This window comes from Myotis daubentonii, chromosome 1 (genome assembly GCF_963259705.1).
Source record: "Myotis daubentonii chromosome 1, mMyoDau2.1, whole genome shotgun sequence".
Lineage (NCBI taxonomy): Eukaryota > Metazoa > Chordata > Mammalia > Chiroptera > Vespertilionidae > Myotis > Myotis daubentonii.
In genome coordinates this window covers 30,509,954-30,535,225 of record NC_081840.1, presented here as the reverse complement: position 1 = coordinate 30,535,225, position 25,272 = coordinate 30,509,954, and the positions used below count along the sequence as shown (strand labels likewise).

Sequence of the window (25,272 nt, the reverse complement as noted above, 5' to 3'; positions counted from 1 at the left end):
TGAAATGCCTGCTTTAAATCAGTAACTTAGAATAATGTTCTCTAAACTTGAAGAACAATGGACATGTATCAGCCAAAAAAGGAAAAAAAGTGGGGGGCTTGCTTGCCCTGATTTTTTTTTTTTTTTAGCATATCCAGATGCTAGTTTCAATCCCTTTTAAAATGTAAGGTGTTATGTTAACAAGCAAAACTGCTGTTTTGGCACAATGAGTCACTGGTGTGTAATGGTTACATTATTTCACTAATATTTGAAGTTGTTAATTTTTATTGTTAAAAGAAATCAAGTGTGTTTAGGATAGAATTTTAAATGCGCACATGTGTGAATTTCAGGGGACGATGAAAGATGTTATGGTCTGGTTAACGCAACAAGAGAAAAAACTACAGAAGATGCTAAAGGAATCAGAAAATGAGACCTACTGTAAAAAGTATGAAGTAAGTATGACTTCTTTTTAAAAAAAATTAACTCATTTCATTCTCATCAGAAGGTAGGACTATGACAAATGCCAAGTATGACTTTAAAGCAGTGATGGCGAACCTTTTGAGCTCGGCGTGTCAGCATTTTGAAAAGCCCTAACTTAACTCTGGTGCCGTGTCACATATAGAAATTTTTTGATATTTGCAACCATAGTAAAACAAAGACTTATATTTTCGATATGTATTTTATATATTTAAATGCCATTTAACAAAGAAAAATCAACCAAAAAAATGAGTTCGCGTGTCAGGTTCGCCATCACTGCTTTAAAGGGTAATTGATTTGCAGTTTACACTTATGAAAGAGTGGGATGTTTTCAGAAAAAGCCTTTCAGAATTAATTATTTAAATACTAAGTTAACTTTTAAGACTGAATTCTAAGACTTGCAAATTTTAATGTGCATATTAATCACCTGAGGGATCTTGTTAAAATGCAGATTAAAATTTAGTAGATCATGGGCAGGGCCTGAGATTTGCATTTTCAAGGAGCTCCCAGGTCAAGCTGCTGCTGCTGCTGTTGGTGGTTCTAAGAGCACTTTGAGTAGCAAGGTTTTAGAGCAAGCATGTCAAACTCGCTGCCTGAGGGCTGCATGTGGCCCACAATGAATATTTTTGCAGCCCAGCCAATATAATAGCATTAAGAAACGTTTTAATAAAAATTTTGTAACTTAATTTTTACAGTATCTTGTTATACATAATCTCTCTATATAAAAGGCTAAGTGTCTGTCTGTCCGACCGGTAGCTATGACACACACTGACCACCAGGGGGCAGATGCTCAATACAAGAGCTGTTCTGATTTGCACTGGCCATTTAAAAATAAACGGCAACACGGACCTGGCACCGACAAACCAACACTTGGCTTCCTCCAAGTGGGTTACAGGCCCCATCACCACCCCGGAGAGACAACCCACCAAATCGCAGCCAAAGCTGCCAAGACCTCAAGGCACAAAATGCGGCCCACAGCCCAGCCCAGCCCCGAAACAGTGGCTATTGGCGCTGGGTAATGACATCACATAGCTACGCCCAGCTTCCTCTCCCTAGTGACTAGCCTCCTTGGAGTTTCTTCAGTCCAGGAACCCAACTTGCTTTATAACCAGATGCAAACATTTTACAGTTTAACCAAATGTCTGTGAAGTGTTTTCCTGTGTCTCATTCTCATTTGATTCTCACAGAAGTCCTGGAGTAGGTAGATAGGAGATTTGGTAGAATCCTATTTCCTTTTCATTAGCAAGATGTGAATAGTGATATTAACATATTTCTTCTAATTAATTTCCTTTCCATGTGCACAAATCCATGCACTGGGACACTAGTTATTAATAACGAACTACAGCGTTCGCTAATGACTGATTATTATAATCATATTGCATTCATTTCCCTTACGTGCCTTATGCATAGGCTCACCATTTCTCTCTACTAATACTAGCAGCGAATATTTTAGCAGCCAATTGCCATGTCATTTGTCTTGGACTGACTTGTTTGGTGTGTGCAGCAGGAAATATTTCGCTTTCAGAGAACAAGAAAAACAGGTTTATTTGTGCAATTATTCAGTGTCTGGTAAGTTAATGTTCAAGAAAAAATATTAATTTTTATTAAAGTGTTCTGTTATTTTATGTTAACGATTACTCATTTATTTCAGCCCTTTGTATTCAGCATGTCTCTATCAAAATAAACCTACATTTCTATCAAAATTGAAGCTTTTGGTTTTTTTTGCGGCCCACATAAACTTAAACGTTGTTTATTTGGCCCGTGTTAGCCTTTGAGTTTGACATGCTTGTTTTAGAGCAAAGATAGGCAAACTGTGGTCTGTGGACCCCACCACCTATTTCTCTAAGTACAGTGTTATTGGAATATCGCCATGCCCATTAAAGGATTGTCTGTGGCTGCTTTCACGCTATAACCCCAGAGTAGAATAGTAGCTACTGAGACCATTGGTCCATAAAGCCCAAGATATTTACTATCTTGCCTCTACAGTAAAAGTTTTATAATTCCTGGTCTAGAGCAGAGCATAATTTTCAGAGTGAGTATTGAATGAAAGAAAAATCAGGAAATTGGGAATGGGGCCATCACAGAATTACTAACAGGAGCCAAAGTCAAGGTTCCGCAGTCCTGTTTCTTAGAATCCACTGTCCATGTAACTCTGTCCTCCCTGTTCTCCATCCTGAATGAGGTGGAGATGCTCTCATGTCCCTACACAGCTCATGGCACCTCTGGGCCCCCATTTCCCTATCTGTTAGAGAGGAAGTTGGATGACTCCAGCCTTTCCCACAGTAACATTCAGTGGATTGTGTGGCTTGCCCACCACACCATCCTTTCTGGTTTGGAGCCATCGGGGAAGGAAGGGATCAGATATTCTCACTTTCCTTTCGCCTGAACTGTGTAGACTTCTTGTGCTTCGCCCCTCTTCCTCTGGTCTGCTACATTTTTCATTGACAAGATGCTCAGCGTCTGGTGAAGTGCCTTGCTCTCATATATGTTTTTGGATTTAGTAATGTGCCACCAATTCAAGTTTCTTAACTAAAAGGCTTTATGAAGTTAATAATTATCAGAAAGAATTAAAATATTTTAATCCTTCAGTTTGCTCGTAAAATTTAATTAAAAATGCTACTAATAATGATGGATAATGTTTTAAATTAAATTCTATGGAATTGATGACTCTTGCACACCACTATTTCACACAAATCTAACCAAGAAAAGTTTTATTTATTAACATTTTTAGATCAGAGACAAAGTATTTTCTAAGGTCTGTATAAGATGACTTGAGAAGAATTGGCTCAAGCTTAGTTAATCATAAACTCCTCAAAAACCATTTAAAGATAAGTTTTTATTTATTTTAGAGAGAGAGAGAAAGGGAGAGGGAGAGAGAGAGCAAAACATTGATGAGAGAAGAAACGTTGATTGGGAACTGAGCCTGCAACCTAGGCATGTGTCCTGACCAGGAATGGAACCAGTGACCTCTTGGTGCATGGGATGATGCTCTTCCAACTGAGCTACACCAACCAGGGCTCAAAACCATTTATACATGGTGACTGCTGTCATATATCCTCACTTTCTCTTACTGTTATTTTGTTGTGAACACATGTTTGGGAAGGACAGACAAACTCACATTTTCCATGAGCCATCCTGACTTGTCCTCTGGAACTGAGGGTCCTTGCTTCTCCATTCTAGTACAAATCCAACAGTACTGATGTGAGAGCAGTCTGTGGCCCAGGTCCCTATGACGGCACCTGACTTATCTGGGGGACTGGAGAAAGAAACTGGATCAGTGAGAGGATCCTGAATTTAGGGAATTTTACCTTTATCTGAGTAAAAACTTAAATATAACCTATAACCACGGACCTTTCAGTTACAGTTGACATTTTGTAAACGGATTTGAACATTTCAGTCTTTAAAATATTCTTCTAATTGTAGAGTCTGCTGTCCTTTTTGGAGTCCTTCAGTGAAGGGGAAAAACCCGTTTTGGACATCCTGTCGATGAAAGGGAATCTGGATGAGCTGAATGAAGATCAGCTACAGTTGAGAAAAGCCTGGGATGGCCTCAACTACCAGGTTGCTATGTTATGTTCATTAGAAGAACATTTTCATTGGGCAACTCTGTTTGTTGGAAGAGACCTTCAGATTTCCATGAGGAATTCTTTAAAATACAGGATAGTTGCTTCAGAAAGTTGGGAGAGTGCTCTTAATATTTTCTCCATGGTCTCATTTGGGTAGCGGTTGATATTTAAGTAGGAATTTATAGTATTCTACTTAGAAAAAAATCGCATGCTTATCAAGTTCTTACGCTTGCCATCAATTCTTGGCTTGTCTCGGTAGATTAGCCGTATTCTGATTCACTTGCAGCTTCCCCTCCACCATGGACCAGTGTCATGTGTCACTATCAATAGAAGCTCAAAGGGGGTTGGGATAAACCCAGAGAGATATGTAAGGATGAATGTGTGTATGTGTGGCTGAATATATCTGTGTGATTTCAGTCTGAATTATGGCCCAGGATATGGCGCATATTGGTGCACATATTATTTGCACTTGAAATGAACATGTATTTTGTAAGTTATTGGATATAGTGTTCTAAAAATATAAATTAAGGTGGTTGATAGTGTTTAGATTATCTGGTCTTGACTGACATTTTGTCCAGTTCTATCAGTTGTATCCTTCCTTTAATTCTGTTAAATTTTGCTTCATATATTTTACACTTTCTCATCAGGTGTATACATTTATTATGGTTATATCTTCCTGAGGAATTGACATTTTTACTATTATGAGATATTCCTTTTTTATCTCTGGCAGTATTGCTTTTCTTGATGTCTACTTAATCTAATATCAGTACAATCATTCCAGTCTTCTCTTGCTGATTGCTTCATTGACTTTCAACCTACTTGAGTGTTTATATTTAAACTAGAGGCCTGGTGCACAAATTCGTGCATAGGTGGGGTCCAGCCAGCCTGCCCCGATGGGGGCCAATCAGGGCTGGGCCAGCGGGGGGTAGAGGCTGCGGGAGGTTGGCTGGCCGGCCCCACCCCTGATAAGGGTGAGGGGGACAATCAGGGGCCAGGCCGGCCAGGGGGAGGGGCCGCAGGAAGTTGGGGGGGCAAGCAGGGGCCCATAGGGCTGGTTGGCCACCGCAGTGCGTATCATAGTGATCGGTTGTTCCAGTCGTTCTGCCATTCCGGTCGCTTGGCTTTTATATATATAGATTGCATCTCATATAGGCAACATATAGTTGGATCTTGCTTTCTATTCACTCTGACAATCTCTGCCTTTTAACTGAAATGTTTAGTCATGTAGTCATTAATGTAATTATTGATATGGTTCAATGTAGGTAACCATTTTACTCTTTTTTTGTGTTTATTTCCTCTGTTTTTTTGTATTTTTATTCTTTTTCTTCCTGTCTCATTTTAGATTGTAAATATTTTTAGAATTCCATTTTAATTGATTGGCTTTTTGGCTCTATATCTTTCTATTATATTTTTAGTGGTATTACAATATACATTCTAAAATGTTTACAGTCTAAATAACTTCTAAGCTATTGTATAACTTTTTAAAATGTAGCAACTTGCAATTAAATTGATTCATTTATCTCTCATATTTTATGCTATAGTTGCTTTGTACATAAATATGTATACATGATACAGACATGCGTTTTAAAGTCCCCAAGACCATGCTATATATTTTTGTTCAAAAACAGTCATGTTAAAGAAAGTAAGAGATCAAATTAGCTTTTTATATTTACCTAGATATTTACCATTTCCAGTGTTCTTCATTTCTTCAAGAGATTTGAGTTTCCATCTGAACTTACTTTCCTTCAGCCTGAAAAACTTCCTTTAACTTATAATGCAGGCCTGTGGCAACAAGTTCGTACTTTTCTTTGATGTCTAAATATCTTTATTTGGCCTTCATTCTTTTTTCCTCTTTTTTGATATCTTTATTGCGGTATAGTTTACATACCATAGAACTCACTCAGTTTAAATGGATAATTAAATGATTTTTAGTGAATTTACAGGGTTGTTACACAGGTAGCATGACCTGCAAGTCAGAAACGCTCTTCGGCCCTGGAAAAGTTTGCCGAGCCCTGCTCCAGGCTCCTGGCCGTCAGCAGTGGCAGCCTGTTTTAGAGTACATTGTTCACACCATTTCCGAAGAGTGTCAAAGAGTATTCTAGTGGCTTCAAAAAGCCGCCCTGTCAGCGCACCTACGTTCGGAGAAGTAGTGCAGCTCCAGAACTCTTCCCACCAGTGCCTGTGCTCATTGATCCCTCGCTCTGACGGCGACCGCTGTGAAGAGCGGGGGCTCTCTGTTCCAAATCCTCCGCAAAACAGACATATTGTCTGTACCGTTCAGGCTGCCCCAGGCCACAGAGACCTGACCTGATTTTCTGACTATGATTTGGAAAAATTACCCAAAATAATGAGAAAAAACCATAGAAAGAACTATTGTGCAAGGTTGAGTGCTTCAAATTAATAGTACGTAGAAAATCCATCCCTTCGGTAGAATGAAGCTCATTTTCTTGGTGTGGGAAAATGCGGCCTAGTAATTTTAATGTCGTCAGGTGTATAACAGAAAATACCATCTAGATAGTTTCTGGTTCAGTTGTTTGAGAACCCAGATATCTCAAAGCTTCCTAGTAAGAGGTTTCATTTTAAGCCCGCTATGAAGAATAGCAACATTATGTTATTTTGACCTGAGAAGATCTTATAGAAATTTTCTTGCCTGGTAGTCCAGGCAAGAGCTGTAACTTTTATTCCAACAGGGAGAAAGAAAGGGCGGAGCCATGTTATCTATGTTAAGTGAGATAGGAGTGGATTGAAAGTCTTTCCTCTCCTGACTACTTCATGGAGGGCAGCCCTGAGTCAGAAAGCACATATGGGGTTTCATCCCAAAAACATGCAGCTTTCTTTTTGTTGTGGAAAGAATAACAGCTGACTGAGAGGTATTATTTGTAGCCTCTCTTTAACTTTAGTCACATACCAATTTTCTACTTTGTTTTTTTTTTTGGCAAATGCACCCAAAAATTCAGATATAATAAAAATACATCTAATTTGCTTATATTAAAAACTTAACATAATGAAGCTTTTTTCATTGTTTTTCTAACTGGAGGCTTAGCGATATACCATTAGTGATTTAAGATTATAGAATTGTCTTTTGCCATACGCCTTTTGAGAAAATAAACTTGCAAGACAATCAAAGCAAAACAAAGTACTGCCTGGTATTACTTATATGTGGAATCTAAAAACAATGTCAAACTCAGAAACAGAGGAGAAAAGTGATTGCCAGGGACGGGGAGGTGGGGAAATAGGGAGAGGTTGGTAAAAAGGTACAAACTTTCAGCTAAAAGGTGAATAAGGTCTGAGGGTCTAACGCAGAGGTTCTCAACCTTCTGGCCCTTTAAATACAGTTCCTCAGGTTGTGACCCAACCATAAAATTATTTCCGTTGCTACTTCATAACTGTAATGTTGCTACTGTTATGAATCGTAATGTAAATATCTGATATGCAGGATGGTCTTAGGGGACCCCTGTGAAAGGGTCGTTCGACCGCCAAAGGGGCCGCGACCCACAGGTTGAGAACCGCTGGTCTAACATAAAACATGGTGACTGTAGTTGATAACACTGTATTATATCATTGAAATTTGCTAAGAGAGTAGAACTTAAGTGGTCACACACACACACAAAAGATAAGATAAATATGTGAAGCAATGGGTGTGTTAATTACATAGATGGTGGGAAACATTTCACAATGTATATATATATCAAATGAGCACAATGTATACTTTTAATATCTTACAATTTTATTTAATTATACCTCAGTAATGATGAAAAAATGCGGAACAAAATGCAAAAACGATAATATTTAATACTTCTATTTTATGAACAGTTCCATTTGACTGCCTTAAAGGAGCCTAGCTTTGTCCTAATTTTTGACATCTTATTCTTGGGTAGTTGATTGTTTTTTTTTATATTTGCCTTGCATGTAGTAGGTACCCAGTAAATGTTTTTGAAGGAATGATGAATCAAATAACCCATATAAAATTCAAACTTTGCTTATTCTTTTCTCTATAAAAAAACAATTTAACTGTAAGAATAGTGGCATTTCATTTAGTAGAAATATAACGGAAAGAGAAAAGAATTAAAACACACGATCAGTAGAGGAAATGATTTGAGTGAAACATTTTGATTTGTGCTTGATCTCATAGGGGTGTCTTTGAAATGAGAATTCCAAAAACGCCATAAAAGAACCATATGGATTCAGATTAAAAAAAAAATCACATTCTCAATAGGGTCACCAAGAAAGGTGGTGGCTTCGGAGCTGCATGTTTATCGGACTTAGCAATTCTGGTCATTGGTGTTGAGTTCGTGTTCTCCCCAGGTTTGCCCTGGCACGTCTGCCTGGCTTTATTATATTGCTGACCACACGTTCCTGCAGCTGTGCACTTACCTGCTTCTCCCGCTCGGTGGTCCAGGCAAGAGCTGTAACTTTTATTCATCTGGTTGATCCTCAGATGTAGAAGATGGTATTAAACTTACTGCCCCTTCATGGCATTGGGTCTGCACCAGGCCCAGCTCTTGTTTTTATTCACTTGTTTAATTGTGTGTTTATTTCCTTTTCTACCAGTCCCTTCCTTTCTCCTTAGGCCAACACTGTGAGGTCCTTAGCGTGTGTCTTTTTATTTTATGTTTTTGCAAAATGCGTGTTGTGTTCTTGTGTCCATCTACTTTTAAGTTGTGTAAATTGATGTTATATATTAGTCTGTTTCTTACTCTCTTTTTTGAGTATATTTACCCTGTGCCATGTGCATGTCTAAGTTGTGCCTAGCTGCTGCCAGTACTCTGTGGTGTGTGATCACATGTCCCCTGTCCACTTCAGAAGTCTTCTGTATCTTTATCCCCACCGCTTAGCACAGTAGATTATTCCTGTTTGTTCAGTGAATGAATGAATGAATGAATGAGTGAATGTGTGAATGAGTGAGGATGTGAGTTTCCATGGTACTTAGTAAGGGGAAGGGGCAGCAAGAGCGAGAGCCTGGGGTGCAGTCAGTGTTTGGGGAAATCTGTAGTTGGCAGCTGTGTGACTTGTGTGCACGTAGGGGTTGGTGGGAAGGCCGAGGAAGAGGTCGCCTGCATTGTGGGGGTTTCAATGAAGGACAGATATTCAGGAGATGTATGGAGATATTTGATGTGAGTATACAGTTAGGGCACATGAGGAAATTTAATCTATCAATCTGTTTGTGAGGTGTAGTTGTAATGTCAGAGAGCACAGGGCATACAACATTTGAATGCTTGAGGGGTGCTTTCAATATTTCTAATTTCCCTCTCATAACTGATTATGGACTTATCAAAACATTTGTTTTTATTCCTGCGCCCTCTTCTCCTGCAACTGTTAAATTATCTTCTCGATCACCAGTGGTCTTTAGAACTAAGTTTATCTCCATTGATAAAGATTTCCTTAACGGATCAGGGAAACTTTAAAGAATTAAACATAATATGTGCGAAGAAATAAACTAGAAGAATGTCTGCTGAAGAACATGTTCCCCTCCTTTTTTTTTCAGGTTAACGTGTGGAAAACAAAGCTGAATGAGGACTTGCCTTCTCCCCTCCACCAAATCGAAGCTTGGCTCCAGGAGGTAGAGGCGCTCACAGAGGCTGACTTGCCCACCTCCCACGATTACTATGAAGCCATAGCGCTAGTGGAAGAGAAGATGGCTTTATTCAAGGTTGGAAAAGAAAAAAAAAGCACTGAAAAATCTATACTTTGTTAAGACTGCTCTTGAGAGAGACTTTGTCCTGGCAAGAAGGGAAGGAAATACAGTGGGTATTTTAGGGTAGTTTAGAATTAGTCCCTTGGGGAGACACGAGACCTGAAAGGTAACTTCATGTTCTTCATGAACGTTGTGCTAGTTTAAGGTGGAAACAGTAACAGTAGAACCAGTGAGTTCTAAACCTACTGAAAGTCTGACAGAAAAGGAGGGGGAAACTGGTTTAAAATGTGGGAGACTGGGTTCTCTCTACGAAGTCATGAAGAATTTGGTATGTGAAATAAATAGCATTGCAGCAAGGGATGGGAACTACACCCGAAAACAAAAGATTTTAATAATGCTTTCGCCAAAGAAACTGCAGTCTGCCTCTCTGTAAAACTGATCTAGTTTAAGACATTTATGATGAAAATATTTATTCAGAAACATCTTAGTTAAAAATAAAACACTTATAATTTTAAAAGAAGATGCAATGCATGCAGAGAGCAAATGAGATGAACAAGCCCTCAGTTACAATGTTTGACAATAAACCTCGTCCTGTCATGCTAAATGTCTTTGCAGAGTCTGATGGATAAATGTGACTGTCACTTGAACACTCTCCTGGCATTTGAAAATAGAGATGAAAAACAGTTGCCGTTGGTACCAGCTTACAAATTGGAGGAAATGCAAAGACGGTTTGTAACACCTCACAGCTGCTGAAACCGTTCATGTTTGAGCACTAAATTGTGCAATAGGGACCAGAAAAGATTTTTAGATAATTTCTGACAAGTATTCTTTAAATCTTGATAACTGTACCTTGCTGTTTGACGGAATAGTAACACACTATCAGGCTAACATACTTTCTATTGGATGGTAGGATGTGGTGGTAGAAAAGTTCTGCGTTGCAGTCAGAAACTGAGCTCTGTATCTTGGTTTTGGCCAAGTTCCTCTGCCTTTCTGAGCATGTGTGCTCATTTGTAAATACAGGTTAATGATGGTCACCGTGTTCCTGCCTCACAAGGCTACGGGGTGAAATAGGAGGTCCGTGAGAGCACTTGATAAACTCGGGTACTACAAATATAAAGATTATATAATTGATGGTGGTCCACATCACCTTCTCTTTTCTCGTTATTATTTTTTAATTAATTTTTAAAATTGATTTCAGAGAGGAAGGGAGAGGAAGAGAGAGAGAGATAGAAACATCAGTGATGAGAGAGAATCATTGATTGGCTGCCTCCTGCACGCCCCACACTGGGATCAAGCCCGCAACCCAGGCATATGCCCTGACCAGGAATTGAAATCGAACCCGGACCTCCTGGTTCATAGGGCCATGCTCAGCCACTGAGCCATAGGCTGGGCTCTTTTCTCATTATTTATAAGCAACTTATTAGAATGATAATAAGAAGGTATTTGCCTTAATAATGAAAGCTGTTTTTAATATGTCAATGTTGAAGTTATAGTAGTTGCATTAAGTTATGCAGAAGTTTACAAATTTAGTAAAATATTCTGGGTATTGATGTTTTAGTATAGAATTTCTCAACAGGGTTATAATTTCTTGAAAAAATGTTCCGTTACATGTTTTCACCTTAGAAATAATTACTATATATCTAGCCACAATGTTCATTTTACTTTGTTTAAAAAAAGATTTGAGGATACATCTGAGTACCATGTGTTTAAAAGAAAAAAGTTAGAGCCCCAATGTTTTTAAAATGCCACATGTCTGACATTTGGCCCATAATATTAAGTTAAATTCTAAAACCGGCACTATTTTTCAGAATCAACAATATTTCGGGGAAAAAATTCATCCCACTTCTAGAATTTCATTACTATAAGTGCTCAGTCCTTGGTTTGCTAGATGAAGTGAAATCAAAATTGAAGGCTTGGAACATCAAGTATGGGAGCAAAGAATCGGTGGAATTGCTGCTGGACGACTGGCATGTAAGCTTTGTCTTTCATGCCTTGGAAACTGTTCTCCACATCTGGGTGCTGGGTTTGCGTTTTCCTTTGGCACAATTCCCCTTTATCTTTTCAGGTTTCCAGATGGGTTTTTTGGTAACTTCCATTAGCTTAAATGTTGCCTGGAGAAAAGAATTTCAGGCATCAGGAAAGAGTAAGAAAGAAAAACAGTATTATTTACTACAGCAGGGGAGCTTGAATTAACCTCTTAACACAATAGTTAGAGAAAGTTTCAATGGTATTTCCATTAAAAATTTCTATTTTCACTTACTGGATATCTTTTGCCCCACCCAGATAAATGGTTTTGTCCAAAAATTAAATTTTTTCTTAGAACATTTTAATCTTAGCTTATCAGGTATTTTTTTTTTTTAAGTTCTTTCTTTTTTATTTTTCTGTTTTGCTCAATTTAGCCTTTCAGTTTTCAGAGTGGGAAAAACAGCACATTTTGCATTGAGGCTTTTTGTAGGGAGAGAGTTTAGCTCTTGAAATTTATAGGAAAAAATATAGCAAATGACTTAAATATAAGTGTGGTCATTAGTAAATTAAAACTAAAGCATCCTAGGAATGTCATTTCTACAGTTATCCTTGTCATCATACTTGCTGTTTCCCTCTTTTTGGAATGAGGGGCAAAAAGAATAGTCCAAGATTGTAAATTTTAAGTACAAAAACTGAAAAACATGAAGAGAGATATATTTACAAATATGATTTAAACACCGTACATTCTCAAATAGGAAGAATCATTCTAAATTAGACTAGACTTTGAATATTTTATTTCATTTCTTTCTTTGATTATTTTTCCATTTAAGTAAGCATACAATCAATACATGATAAGTATACAAAAATGTCAGTTATTGATTAATTGCATTTTTCCATAGCATACTTTGCTTGTATAGGACACATAATAATTTAGTTAATTGTAATTTCTCAAATGTTTTTGCAAGATGGATCTATCTTTTTATAACATACTGTAAATTTATCTAATAAAATTATTCAATATTAAAAAATACTGGTACATGAAATAAGAGAAACTGATACAGATTCTGCAATATTAGTAAATATGTCAGGTAGGGGGTTTTGAGATTGCTATAAATACTTCACGTGCCTTTTCCCACCAGAGGAAACCATTGTGGAACCATATCATCACATTAAGATGAACTTTTTAGGTTTCATACCAACATAATGTTCATACTCATACTTACAGTTCCTAGAACTTAACTTTCTCTCGTCGTGAACTGCTCTTCTTCTTTTCCTACCCAAATATGTAGTTTAAAGCCTTAAAGAAATTTTGGTGCCTAAGTGTTTCATCAACGTTTATATGTTTATGTTTGGATTTCTTTGCACATTTAAAAAAGTGTAAACTGTCAATATGTTTTTTTCCATCTCCCTTTCCCCAGAAATTCATTGAAGAAAAAGATTTCCTAGCTCAACTTGAATCTTCTTTTCAGAAATGTGAAGAAATTCATAAGAATTTGGGTAAAGTTACACAGTTACTTTTTGATGGAATAGTCACTTAAAAAGAGCATTTTATCACTTTAACTTTATACCTTAACTAAAGGCCTGGTGCACGGATTCATGCACTGGTGGGGTCCCTTGGCCTGGCCTGGCCTGGCCTGTGGGGATTGGGCTGAAACCTGCTCTCTGAGATCCCCTGAGGGGCCCTGGATTGCGAGAGGGTGGTTCTTGCCTGACACCCTGGAATTGTGCTCCCTCCTCTCTGGTTCCGGGTGTGTCACCCAGGAACCACAGCTGCCAAGTCACCGCAGCTCAGCAGCTCCTGCGTTGAGCATCTGCCCCCTGGTGGTCAGTGTGTGTCATAGCTACTGGTTGGCCGGTTGAACAGTCAGCTTATCGGCTGGTCGCTTAGGCTTTTATATCTGTAGATGTTTTATTTTTTAATTAATTGATTTTTAGAGAGGAAGGGAGAGAGAGAAGAAACATCTATGTGAGAGAGAAACATTGATCAGTTGCCTCTTGTGCATGCCCCTGACCCAGGAGCAAACCCACAACCTGGGTATGTGTCCTGACTGGGAATTGAACCTGAAACCTTTGGTGTAAGGGGTGACACTCCAACCGAGTCACCTGGCCAGGTCTACCTTAATGTTTTACATGCATGTTTTCTTTGGAAAATGCTTGCATTTACTTTTAATATTGTCAGAGTACATACTTTTTTTGCCACTGTTAATATGCACGTTTTTCTTAACAGTATTTTATTAATAAGAAACTGTTCTCTAAAATTACTTTTTGTTTTATTAACATTATAGGTGGAGAATATCAGAATGTTAGTGAACAATATGCGATGATGGAACATAATATTTCTATGTGCAGAAAAAATGTAGATAATGTGAAGTCCACTCTGCAGCAAGTTCTGGCATGCTGGACTACTTACACGGAAAAGCTCTGCTTCCTGAAGGCTTGTTTTGAGGAGACAAAGAAGGAACAAATTACAGAGGTATTCGCAGTCCCATGGCATCTGCTCAGTTGTACTTTTTGGTATTGTTTGGAGACCCTCATTTTCAGTCCAGAAACTAGGTGCCAGGGAAGAATAAGCTCAACTGTTGGAAAATTCTCCATGGTTCGGAAAGAGTTCAGTTTCTTCCTAATGAAACTGCCAAAGACGTTTTCTCCTCAGTATAGGTTTTACACACACACACATACACACACACACACACACACAGCTTTATTGAGGTATAAGTTACATACACAGTATAGCTTTTGGAAGATTGATTACTACTTTTTTTCTTTTTAAAGAAAATAAAAGACTTAGAGTAGTGGATAGCATAGAGATACATTTAAAATAAATTGATGCTTTAAAAAGTTTCATTTTTCACTTGAAACAAAATAGCGTCAAATAGAACACATGAAAAATAAGAATATATTCAAATACATAGATAGTACAGGGCGTGGCGAATAGAAGGTATGATAAGTTTTGGTTTAATGACTGAAAAAAAGTTTAATTTTTCAATTCAATACTTTTTATTTCCTTTTTATTATATCTATTGGGGAGTCACTGGTTCACCGAATTAAACAGGTTTCAGGTGCACAATTCCACAACACGTCATCTGTACACTGCTTTGTGTGTTCACCAAGTCAAGTCTCCCATCCCTCCTCCACTTCCCCCTGGCAGTCACCACACTGTTGTCCATGTCCATAAGTTTTTTCCTTTTTCTTTTTTGCTCAATTCCTTTAGTCCCTTCATTCAATTCTTTTGAGCTCTAAAACCTTTCTGAGTTTCTAGAGGAGGGGAATCAAAATACTTTAGACTTCTGTGGAGAGGTGTGGAAGAAATTTTAGTGTAATTCATTATTGTTTCATTTGCTATTGATGTAACACTTAGTTTTATGATTCCTCTCTGAAGTAGGATTTGTTTTCTTCTGTTGCAAATGGATATAGCTAGCCTCTCAGACTAAACATTTTCCAGGTAGAAACTAAAATTACTCAAACAGAAAGGAGGCTGTTTACATGAAAGTAAAATTTATGTGTGTGTGAGCACAAAAAGAGTATTTGAGGAATTAGTGAGACGTTACTTCTCCCTGCCACCTATATTGAGATTAGAAAAGCATATCTTTGCCTTTCAACAGTTGTGTTTTTAAAGTTCTTTTATTAAGATTCCCATAACTCTGAGAAAAATAACACTTTAAGTCTTACAGTTCCCACACTCTGTGCTAAGGTGCCCTGAGCTGCCAAAGAGAACTCTTTAAATTAAAGAGAAATTTTTTAAGTTTAAAGGTAACTTAAATTTTGAGGGAGATACAACAAGACTTGTCTGTTACATTATGCAAATTACTACTAAGTTTTTTGGACCTGACGACTTAAAAACGAGAGCTTTTAGATGATTTTTCCGAGTCCATGAAAATATCACTGAAAATTACAGTGCCACCCCTGAAAAAGTTTGAGAACCTTTGCTCTCAGCTCACCAGCCACTTAGAAAGGGGGAAGATCAGATGCTTCCGAAGAGCCCAGGACCGGGAGTGGTGTCAGACAGCTGCTGCCTGCCCGTTAGTGCTCAGGGATGAAGAGCTAGATCAGTACGGACGGGAGCATCCGCTAAAGGGCGGGTCAGGATCTCTGCAAAAGCCTCACGCTTGCTGGCAGTCAGCCTGGGTAAAGATCTGTTTACAGATCATAGAAAGACAAATACTTTGTCGTTAAAAAGTCATGTTGCTTATGTTTTATGTAGGTTCCTTCTGAGACACTATCCCAGTGGAATCTTGAACACACCACTTTAAACGAAGTGGGCAACTTCTTAATTCAAGTCAGCAATGATGAATTTGGATCATCTATTTCTAAAGAACTGAGAAGGCTGAATAAAAGATGGAGAAAGTTTGTTACAAAAACTCAGCTCGTAAGTGTTGGGTTTTTGTGGGGTTTTTTTTTTGGTAACAGCTACATTGAGATAAAAGTCACATACCATACAACCCATTCATGTGTATGATGTGGTTTTTAGTATAGTCAGAGCTGTGCTGCCATCACCATAATCAGGACAATTTCATCATTCACCTCATAAAGAAACTCTGTACCCATTAGCAGTCACTCTCCACTTTCTCCCACCCTCCTCAGCCTTAGGCAAGTGAGAAATCACTTTATGTCTGCACAGAGTAGCCTATTTTGGATATTTCACACAAGTGGGATCATATGATATGTGGTCTTTTGTTTCTTTCTTTTTTTTTTTTTTTTTTACTTAGTGTAATGTTTTCAAGATTCATCCATGTTGTAGCATATATTAGTTCTTTATTCCTCTTTACTGACAAGTAATAATAGTCTATGGTATGGCTAGACCACATTTTATTTATTCATTGATTGGTTGATTTGGCTTCTTTCCACCCTTTTGACCATTATGAGTAATGTTGCTGTGAACATTCATGTGCAAGTTTTTGTGTGGACATATAACATACAACTCTCTAGTGAATTTCTTTTACCATTAACGAATAATGTTAAGTTTTTTGCCTACTAGATTTCAAGCTCCTGAGAACATACACTGAGCTTTATTTATCTTTATATTTGTAATAGTGCTTAATAAAAGCAAACCTTCCATAATTTTTGAGTTTAAAGTATTAAATTATTCTTATTCTTAACAATTTGAGACTGAGGTGTTTTATGGGAAATGCTTCTATTTTAAAATATATTGAATATATTATGTCCATTTATTATGGGTACAGTAATAATATACCTTAGCATAAAAATATGAGCATTAAGTTTTATGACATTAATTTCTTCTAGGAAATGAAACTGCCACTTATAAAAAAGCAGGAACAGCCTGTTATTGGTAATTCTGGAAATATGCAGCCATCTAAAGAAGAAAAACCAACTGTGGACTCTCCAACAGATACTCCGTTAGCACTTCCTGAAAACCACGACCAGAATATAAAGGTGAAGTAGTTATACTTCGTCACATTTGTATACAGAAATAATTCAAGTGCGCTGTTTTCTCTGGAAAAACCCATATTGTTGGAACAGTGGTGTGATTATTCGATAATATTTAAAATGTAATCACGTTCCAGTCAAATGCGTCAGTGGCTCCTCCCTGAAGTCTTCCTCAGAGTCAGTGCTGTGTCTCAGCGGGAGGGGCTTCCCCGACACCCAGGGCAGCCGGCTGCTCAGTGTGGAAAGGGCGCTGGGCTTTTCTCCCTTTGCTTCTGACCGGTGCTTAGACACGGCCCAGCTTTAGGTAGCCCCCAGCCTGTGTCTTGCTTCCTTTCCCTAAAATGGGGAGACCTGTGGTCTTTATTTGTTGCTTTGTTGGGTAATTAAGAGGGTGCTTATAGATAAGAACGTCTTATCTATAAAGAAACAAAGCAGCCCAAACCGGTTTGGCTCAGTGGATAGAGCCTCGGCCTGCAGACTGAAAGGTCCCGGGTTCGATTCCGGTCAAGGGCATGTACCTGGGTTGCGGGCACATCCCCAGTGGGAGATGTGCAGGAGGCAGCTGATCGATGTTTCTCTCTCATCGATGTTTCTAACTCTCTGTCTCTCTCCCTTCCTCTCTGTAAAAAATCAATAAAATATATTTTTAAAAAATAAAAGAAACAAAGCATAAAAATCATACATGGGTATCATACCTGTGGTTTTGGAAATGTGCCTTCTTCAGAATAACGACTTACACAGTTTTACTGAAGAATGTAATATTGAACTGGCTTTGGCCAGCGGCCATGATGGACTGCTTAGAAGACGAATCAGATAAAATCTTGAAAGATCTGAATTTGTGCAAGATGCTTTTAGAATAGAAGAATATAAAATAGTATATTCTTCTAATACATTTAAAATATGATCTGGTAAAAAGAACAGCTTTAAGAATGAATATGTCATGTAAAGCTGTGACATATTGAGGGATTATTCATGGGAAAAGGCTAAATTTTTTTGAAATTTGATTCTGTCTCTTCTTGAGGATGTTTTGAAACTACTATTACTAACAACTGTATTTAATTAAATTGTATACGAGGTTTAGAAATGTTTTTATAGAATCAGTACCCTAATTTTCTAAGATTTTTATCTTATATGTAAAATGGAGACCATAGTAATTAGCTGACAGGAATGATATTATCATTAGGAAAATACATGTGGCCCTGGCCATGGAGCTCAGTTGCTCAGAGCATCATTCTGATATGCCAAGGTTGTGGGCTCACTCTCCAGTCAGGGCACTTACAATAATCAACCAATGAATGCATCAATAAGTGGAACAACAAATTGATGTTTCTCTCTCTCTTCTTCATCTCTCTCTCTCTCTCTCTCTCTCTCTCTCTCTCTCTCTCTCTCTCTGTCTCTCTGTCTCTCAAATCAGTAAGTCAAAAATTAAAAAAAGAAAATATATGTGAATAAATCTTTTAATATTTAAAGTGATATGTACTATCATAAGATGTTATTATTGTCCAAAACTAAGTCTTAAGTCATTAATATATGCTGAATTAGCCACCCTTTGGGAAAAAAAGAGATAACTTTTTAAAATTGAAAATTATTTTATGATGTAAACATTGACTTTTTTTTAGTGATAATTTTGAATGTTGTAGGCCGGGGAAGAACATGAAAAAGAAAAAGAAGAATTCACAGGGCAACTAAAAGTGGCTGAAGAGGTCGAAAAGCTCATTGGAGAAGTAGAAATCTGGGAGGCAGAAACCAAATCCGTTTTGGATCTTCTGAGACATAAAGATGATGTAGATCCTTCAATGGAAGAATCTTTGCAGGTATGAGGGTAAAAGCATTAAAAGGACAGCTTTCATGGTTGTAGACCGAAGTATTAAGATAACGAACAAGTTTGAAGGTAAAGAGTAATATGACTGTTTGAATTTTCTTAGTTGGGAGTTTTTTAAATAGCATGGATTCTCATTCCTGAATCATTTGCTGTGATTTTGCTTGAAGACAGAGGATAGACTGGAAGATCATTAATAATACCTTATGTGAGTCTAAGTTCTTGAATTAATTTTCCCAGCTACATGATGGAGATTAAAATATTTTCTGGTATGAGAGGGCGATGAAGAGATAAGTGAGTTCAGTCTCACATAGCTCAGTGCCGTGTGAATATGAGATTATGACAGTCTGTGCTTTGAAAGCTCATTCACCGATTAAGCCATTTTCCCTTCTTGACACAGGGAGGGTGACGGATGTTGTTAAAACTCCGTTCTGTCTTCATTCTCAGGCAGTCGACTCATTGAAAAGCAATGAGGCAAGATTGCGTTTTAATATCACTCAGTTCTTCTGGGAATGAAGTGACAATTGTGGTTTTTACTGAGTTCCAAGCTCAGCTATAAAAATCTATGGAGCATGTCATAAATTGCAACAAGATGGAAAGTTCCCGGAATAAAGGAATACTTATGTGATTCTTTCAAATCTACATTTCTGAAATGGTGTATATATAGCATTTTTGTGTTTTCGTTGTGTATAAGAATGATAACTTTTTATTGCTTTGAAAATATTACATAAAGTTACCTGTGACATCTGCCAGTGCTTTTCTAATTTTATTTACATATTTATTTATTTGCTGCATCTGGAATTTATTTAAGTAAAAGAAATGAGTGAGAAATGAGAAATTCAATATTTAAAAATATTTAAAAAAATAACAGTGAACATACAAACATGCTAGAATATAATTCTGTAAGAAGGAATTAAGTAGATCTTATTGGATCAAGATATATTGTAAAGTAGTTTTTTAAAAAAATATATTTTATTGATTTTTTACAGAGAGGAAGGGAGAGGGATAGATTGTTAGAAACATCAATGAGAGAGAAACATCGACCAGCTGCCTCCTGCACACCCCCCACTGGGGATGTGCCCGCAATAAAGGTACATGCCTTTGACCGGAATCGAACCCAGGACCCTTCAGTCCGCAGGCCGATGCTCTAGCCACTGAGCCAAACCAGTCAGGGCTATAAAGTAGTTTTGATATGTTCTGTAAAGCATGGTTCTAAAAAGATTATTTTCTAATAGTCACTTTCTCCAGTAACATTTATTGGATTCCCTTGTGACTGATTTGGCTTAGAGCAACTTAATTTTAAGATTTATTACTATTCTCTCAACTTATTTTTCTCTCTGTTGACATTATATTAAAGTATTTTATTGAAGTGCTTAGTATATAAAGAATAATCTATAAAAGTCTATTTTCCCAGAATTTGTATACATATAAAACTTAAAAGTGAAAATTTAAAATAACATGCTTTAGAATATAAATTTGTCTCATTTTGCATTAATAATTAACCTTTTATGATTTCTGGTAAGATTTAAGGTTAATGTTTAATATGTAATCAGAATGTTTATTGTGATCTCACTTTAATTTGTTTTAATAGCATCTTATTGCCAAAGGCTCTATGTATGAGGAGCTTGTGTCTAGAATGGAAGACACTTTACAAATGGATGTACAAAATATTTCAAGCCAGGAGTCCCTCGAACATGTTCTCACAGCGGGGCTTCAGGCAAAGATTCAAGAAGCTAAAGAAAAAGTCCAGGTCTCTCTTTAATGTTCCTTATTCATGACTTTAGTCTTTAAAACCAAGTGGTCAATGGGAGGATGGGGAAGTTGGGGGTGGGGATTGCCCTGTAGTTTGGAAATGTTTTATAAAAATACAACTTTTGCATTATATATACACACACACACACACACACACACACACACACACACACACACACACACACACACACACACATATATATATATATATATATATATATATATATATATATATATATATTTTTTTTTTTTTTGGTTAATCCTCACCCAAGTATATTTTTCCATTGATTTTTAGAGAGAGTGGAAGTGAGGGGAAGAGACAGACAGAGAAACATCGATGTGAAAGAGACACATTGATTGGTTGCCTCCTAAACATGCCCTGACCAGGGCCAGGATCGAGCCTGCACCCAAGATATGTGACCTTGACCAAGAATCGAACCTGGGACCCTTCAGTCCTCAGGCCGACACTCTATCCACTGAAACAAACTTTATAATTTCTTTATAATTTAGAGCATATTGGAAAATATTACATGATAAATTAGATACTCTTATGTCTAGCAGGAAAATAGGAGTGGCAACACAAAGAAATTACTTATTAATTTGTTAATTTGCTAAGAAGCCGGGCTAAGTGTTGAGAATTTTTTGTCTTCACAGATCAACATGGTAAAATTAGGTGCAATGTTGAGGAACTCATCTGATGTCTCACCAGACCTGAGTGCCGGGGTGAAGGTGGAGGAATCCCTGCAGGAACTGGAATCATACATTGCAAGGGCCGAGCAGTTACTTGGCCAAAGAGAGAGCCGGAGTGGACTGATGTCAAAATACAAGGTGGGACCCTTCCAACTACCAAATGTAGGGTATTTATTTTGAACCAACTATCTAATTTGAAATCAAGATGTTTCCACCACTGTGATTGTACACAAAGTTATTGTACCTTTAAAATTTTTCCAAGTTTTATATACATCATTCCCCAGAGACTCTTAAAAATTAAAATGAAGAATTTTAAAAATTCAGTATACTATTATAGACCTGCCAAATGTGTAATTACTTTATTTATTTACTTAAAGTATGTTTTTATTGCCTTAGCCAGTTTGACTTAGTGGATAGAGCGTCGGCCTGGGGACTGAAGGGTCCCGGGTTCGATTCTAGTCAAGGGCACATGCCCAGGTTGTGGGCTCAATCCACTGTGGGGGGCATGCAGGCAGCAGCTGATCCATGATTCTGTCTTTTCATTGATGTTTCGATCTTTCTCTCCCTCCCCTTCCTCTCTGAAATCAATAAAAATATATTTTTATAAAGAAAGAGAAAGAGAGAAGGGAAGAGGGAGGGAGAGAGAGAGAGAAAAAGATCAGTTGGCTGCCTCTTGCCTGTCCCCTACTGGGGATCCAGTCTGCAATCTGGGCACGTGCATGACTGGGAATCTAACCGGTGACTTCTTGGTGTGTGGGAGGGCACTCCAACCAACTGAGCCACACCGGCCAGGCTGTAATTACATTTAAATAATAAATATTTTGCAGTTTTTTTTCAAAAGAATTCAAGAGATGCAAATGGGCTATCAAACCTCAAGTTACAAAGAGAAGTCTCCCTTAAATCTTTAAATAATCTTCATAGAGTCCTTTTCTTAGCACTACCTAGGAAAGATCTATCAAAATTAGCTTTGAGGACTTGGCAGGGTAATGAGGCTTTCATGTTCTTGCTTGTATCTTTTTTTTTTAAAATAGGAAGCGCTATTAATTTTTAATACTAAAAGTCTGGCCAAGTATTTGAAAGCTGTTGAAGAACTGAAAAATAATGTCACTGAGGATGTAAAGCTGTCTTTGGAAGAAAAGAGTAGAGATGTCTGTGCCAAGTGGGAGGTAAGAACATGCATATGTATCTAGGGCTTATACCAATGCATCTGACCATTGATCTGTTTGTCACCAGAGTCATTCTTCATATATGTATATGTTTATGTGTGTGCGTGTGTATAGATAGATAGATAGATAGATAGATAGATAGATAGATAGATATAGATTTCAGAGAGGAAGGGAGAGGGAGAAAGAGAGAAACATCAATGAGAGAGAATCACTGATCAGTTGCCTCCTGCACTGGGGATCGAGCCTGCAACCCAGGCATGTGCCCTGACTCAGAACTGAACCATGACCTGGTTCATAGGTCGACGCTCAACCCCTGAGCTCTGCCGGCCAGGCTCAGAGTCATTCTTTTTTTTTCTTCCTTATTTTTAAAAATATGTTTTATTGATTTTTTTACAGAAAGGAAGGGAGAGGGATAGAGAGTTAGAAACATCGATGAGAGAGAAACATCGATGAGCTGCGAAAGTACATGTCCTTGACCGGAATTAAATCTGGGACCCTTGAGTCCACAGGTTACGCTCTATCCACTGAGCCAAACCAGTTAGGGCCAGAGTCATTCTTGATGATCCCCCCTGTTTACCCAAAGTCACAGAGGGCTGATCCCTGCAGCTGTGGTCTTGGGTCCTGTAGTAGCTGGCTTCTCTCTGTGTTCAGTCAATGACAGCACTGAGATTAGAAGGAGATTGGAGGGGGCAGTAGCAGAGTCCCAAGGCCTTCATGTCCTCTCTTTCTTGCCAGTGTCTCTGGTAGCTGTGTCTCCCCCTGGCCATAGGTTCCATGGTGCCAGCCTCTGCTTGGTGACCTTCTGCCTGGACCCCACTGAGGCCTCCAGCTGGGTGGCAGGGGCAGCTCTCTGCTGATGCTAATCTCTGGATGGCTTTCCTGTCCCCTCTTTGGCTTTCATCTCTTGTGTAATCAATCCCCAGCATGTAATTCCCTCCGAGTTAAATATTTAGTGTTTCCTGGTTGGATCCTGACTGAGACAACATATTGACACACATACCCAGAGTTTCAGTGAAACAGGTATTGGCTTTGGTGGCAGACAGACCTGGATCCAGCAGCTATGACCCCGGGGAAGTTGCTCAACTTCTAGGAGCTTCACTATAAAATGGGAATAACCCCACCCACTTGGCGTGATTGTTGTGAGGATTTATGGAAAGTACCTACCACAGAGTTTGTGTTTAATAAGTGATATTTAGTATTGAATATGGTTTTTGTATATGTGTGCATGTATGTATGAATGTATGGAGAGAGGGAGAGAATAAAGTAATATAATTGAATGTCTACTGTTAAAGGTACTTTTAAAACATGTTAAAGTAAACTTTAGAACAATTTTATATTTACAGAATTATTACAAAGACTAGAGGCCCGGTGCACGAAAATCGTGCACTCAGGAGGGGGTCCCTCAGCCCGGCCTGCGCCCTCTCAGAGTCCAGGAAACCTCCGGGGATGTCTGACCTAAGCCAGCAGTTGGACATCCTGAGTGCTGTTGCAGAGCGGGAGCACTTGCCAGCCATGAGCCCGGCTTCTGGCTGAGCGGCGCTTCCCCTGTGGGAGCGCACTGACCACCAGGGGGCAGCTCCTGCGCTGAGCGTCTGCCTCTGGTGGTCAGTGCACATCATAGCGACTGGTCATTCCACCATTTGGTCTATTTGCATATTAGCCATTTATTATATAGGAGGATAGTACAATGAGTTTCAGTATACCCCAGGCACATTTTTCACTGTTATACACATCTTGTATTAACACATTGTTTACGGGTAGTTTTTATCGCGCGCTAACAGGCGCGCCATTTTTGCTAATTTTTTGCGCAAATGGCAACGTTCAGTAAAATTACGCTAACTTTAGTTTACGTATTTATACATTACCTGCATTCTACCGTTAGTCCATAAAAAAACGTATTAATACGTGTCCCGCGCTCTACTACACTGGTAGAACATATAAATATGTAAAACGTATAAATACGTTTCCCACATACAATGTGTTAATATAGTACCTTTGTCACAATTAATGGGACTAATATGATACCTTATTAATAACTAAGTTTGCATTTTAATTTTATTTCCACAGTTTTTTCCTAATATGCTTTTTGGTCTGTTCCAGAATCCCATTTAGGATGCACATGATAGCATCCTGTTGTTTCTGCATAGGCTCTGATGTGTGTTTCATGAATATTTTCTCCCAGTCTGCAGCTTGCCTTTTTAATTCTCTTACCAGCGTCTTTCCCAAATAAAACACATTTTCAGTTCATAGAAAGGAAAAAAAAATATGTCTATGGGTCCTCCTCAAAGACATAAGGATGAATGAGACTTTCATAAGCTCTTTTTCTGTCCTTTGTTAATAGAAGTATTTTTTGTTATGTTTTTTATAAAAAACCTTTTCAATAGATTTGGTTCCCATGGTTAATATGTGTCTTTGTTTTCAGTCTCTTCATCATGAAATGTCTTTGTATATTCAACAACTAAAAATAGACCTTGAAAAAGGAAAAATTAGTGACACTATTTCAAGACTTGAAAAACAAATAAATAAAGAAAAGAAACTAATTCGCCGAGGAAGGACCAAGGGTCTCATTAAGGAACATGAGGTAAACCACCTGCTTTCCATGTGCATTTTGTCCTCATTTCGAGGTTTTTCTTACAGGGCTGTGTATGTCCTTGGCCTCGGGTTAAATCACCTCTCAGAATGACTTCATCTGTCTTGCTCCCTGGGGATCATCCCTTATGCAGTTCAAGCTCTGACTAGAGCCTGCGATTCTTGCTTTTTAGAAGTGAGAACAATTTAGCATTCAGTTAATCGTTCATGACTTCCCTTGTATGTTTCAGTGGCCCCTGTCCTTGAGAG

At 38.1% G+C, this 25,272-nt stretch overlaps 1 protein-coding gene across 8 annotated transcripts in view; it reads left to right on the top strand.

Moving 5' to 3' along the window:
- Nucleotides 1-25,272, top strand: part of SYNE2 (spectrin repeat containing nuclear envelope protein 2) — a 316,273-nt gene that overhangs the window by 102,649 nt on the left and 188,352 nt on the right. For all 8 annotated transcript variants that reach the window (XM_059693959.1, XM_059693921.1, XM_059693929.1 and 5 more), the window contains 14 exons: nt 330-431; nt 3,880-4,017; nt 9,508-9,672; nt 10,273-10,385; nt 11,466-11,628; nt 13,041-13,119; nt 13,908-14,095; nt 15,824-15,988; nt 16,864-17,013; nt 18,648-18,821; nt 20,418-20,576; nt 21,233-21,406; nt 22,300-22,434; nt 24,857-25,015. In XM_059693959.1, coding sequence (XP_059549942.1) covers nt 330-431; nt 3,880-4,017; nt 9,508-9,672; nt 10,273-10,385; nt 11,466-11,628; nt 13,041-13,119; nt 13,908-14,095; nt 15,824-15,988; nt 16,864-17,013; nt 18,648-18,821; nt 20,418-20,576; nt 21,233-21,406; nt 22,300-22,434; nt 24,857-25,015 — 2,064 coding nt within the window. The remainder of the gene's footprint in view (nt 1-329; nt 432-3,879; nt 4,018-9,507; nt 9,673-10,272; nt 10,386-11,465; nt 11,629-13,040; nt 13,120-13,907; nt 14,096-15,823; nt 15,989-16,863; nt 17,014-18,647; nt 18,822-20,417; nt 20,577-21,232; nt 21,407-22,299; nt 22,435-24,856; nt 25,016-25,272) is intronic.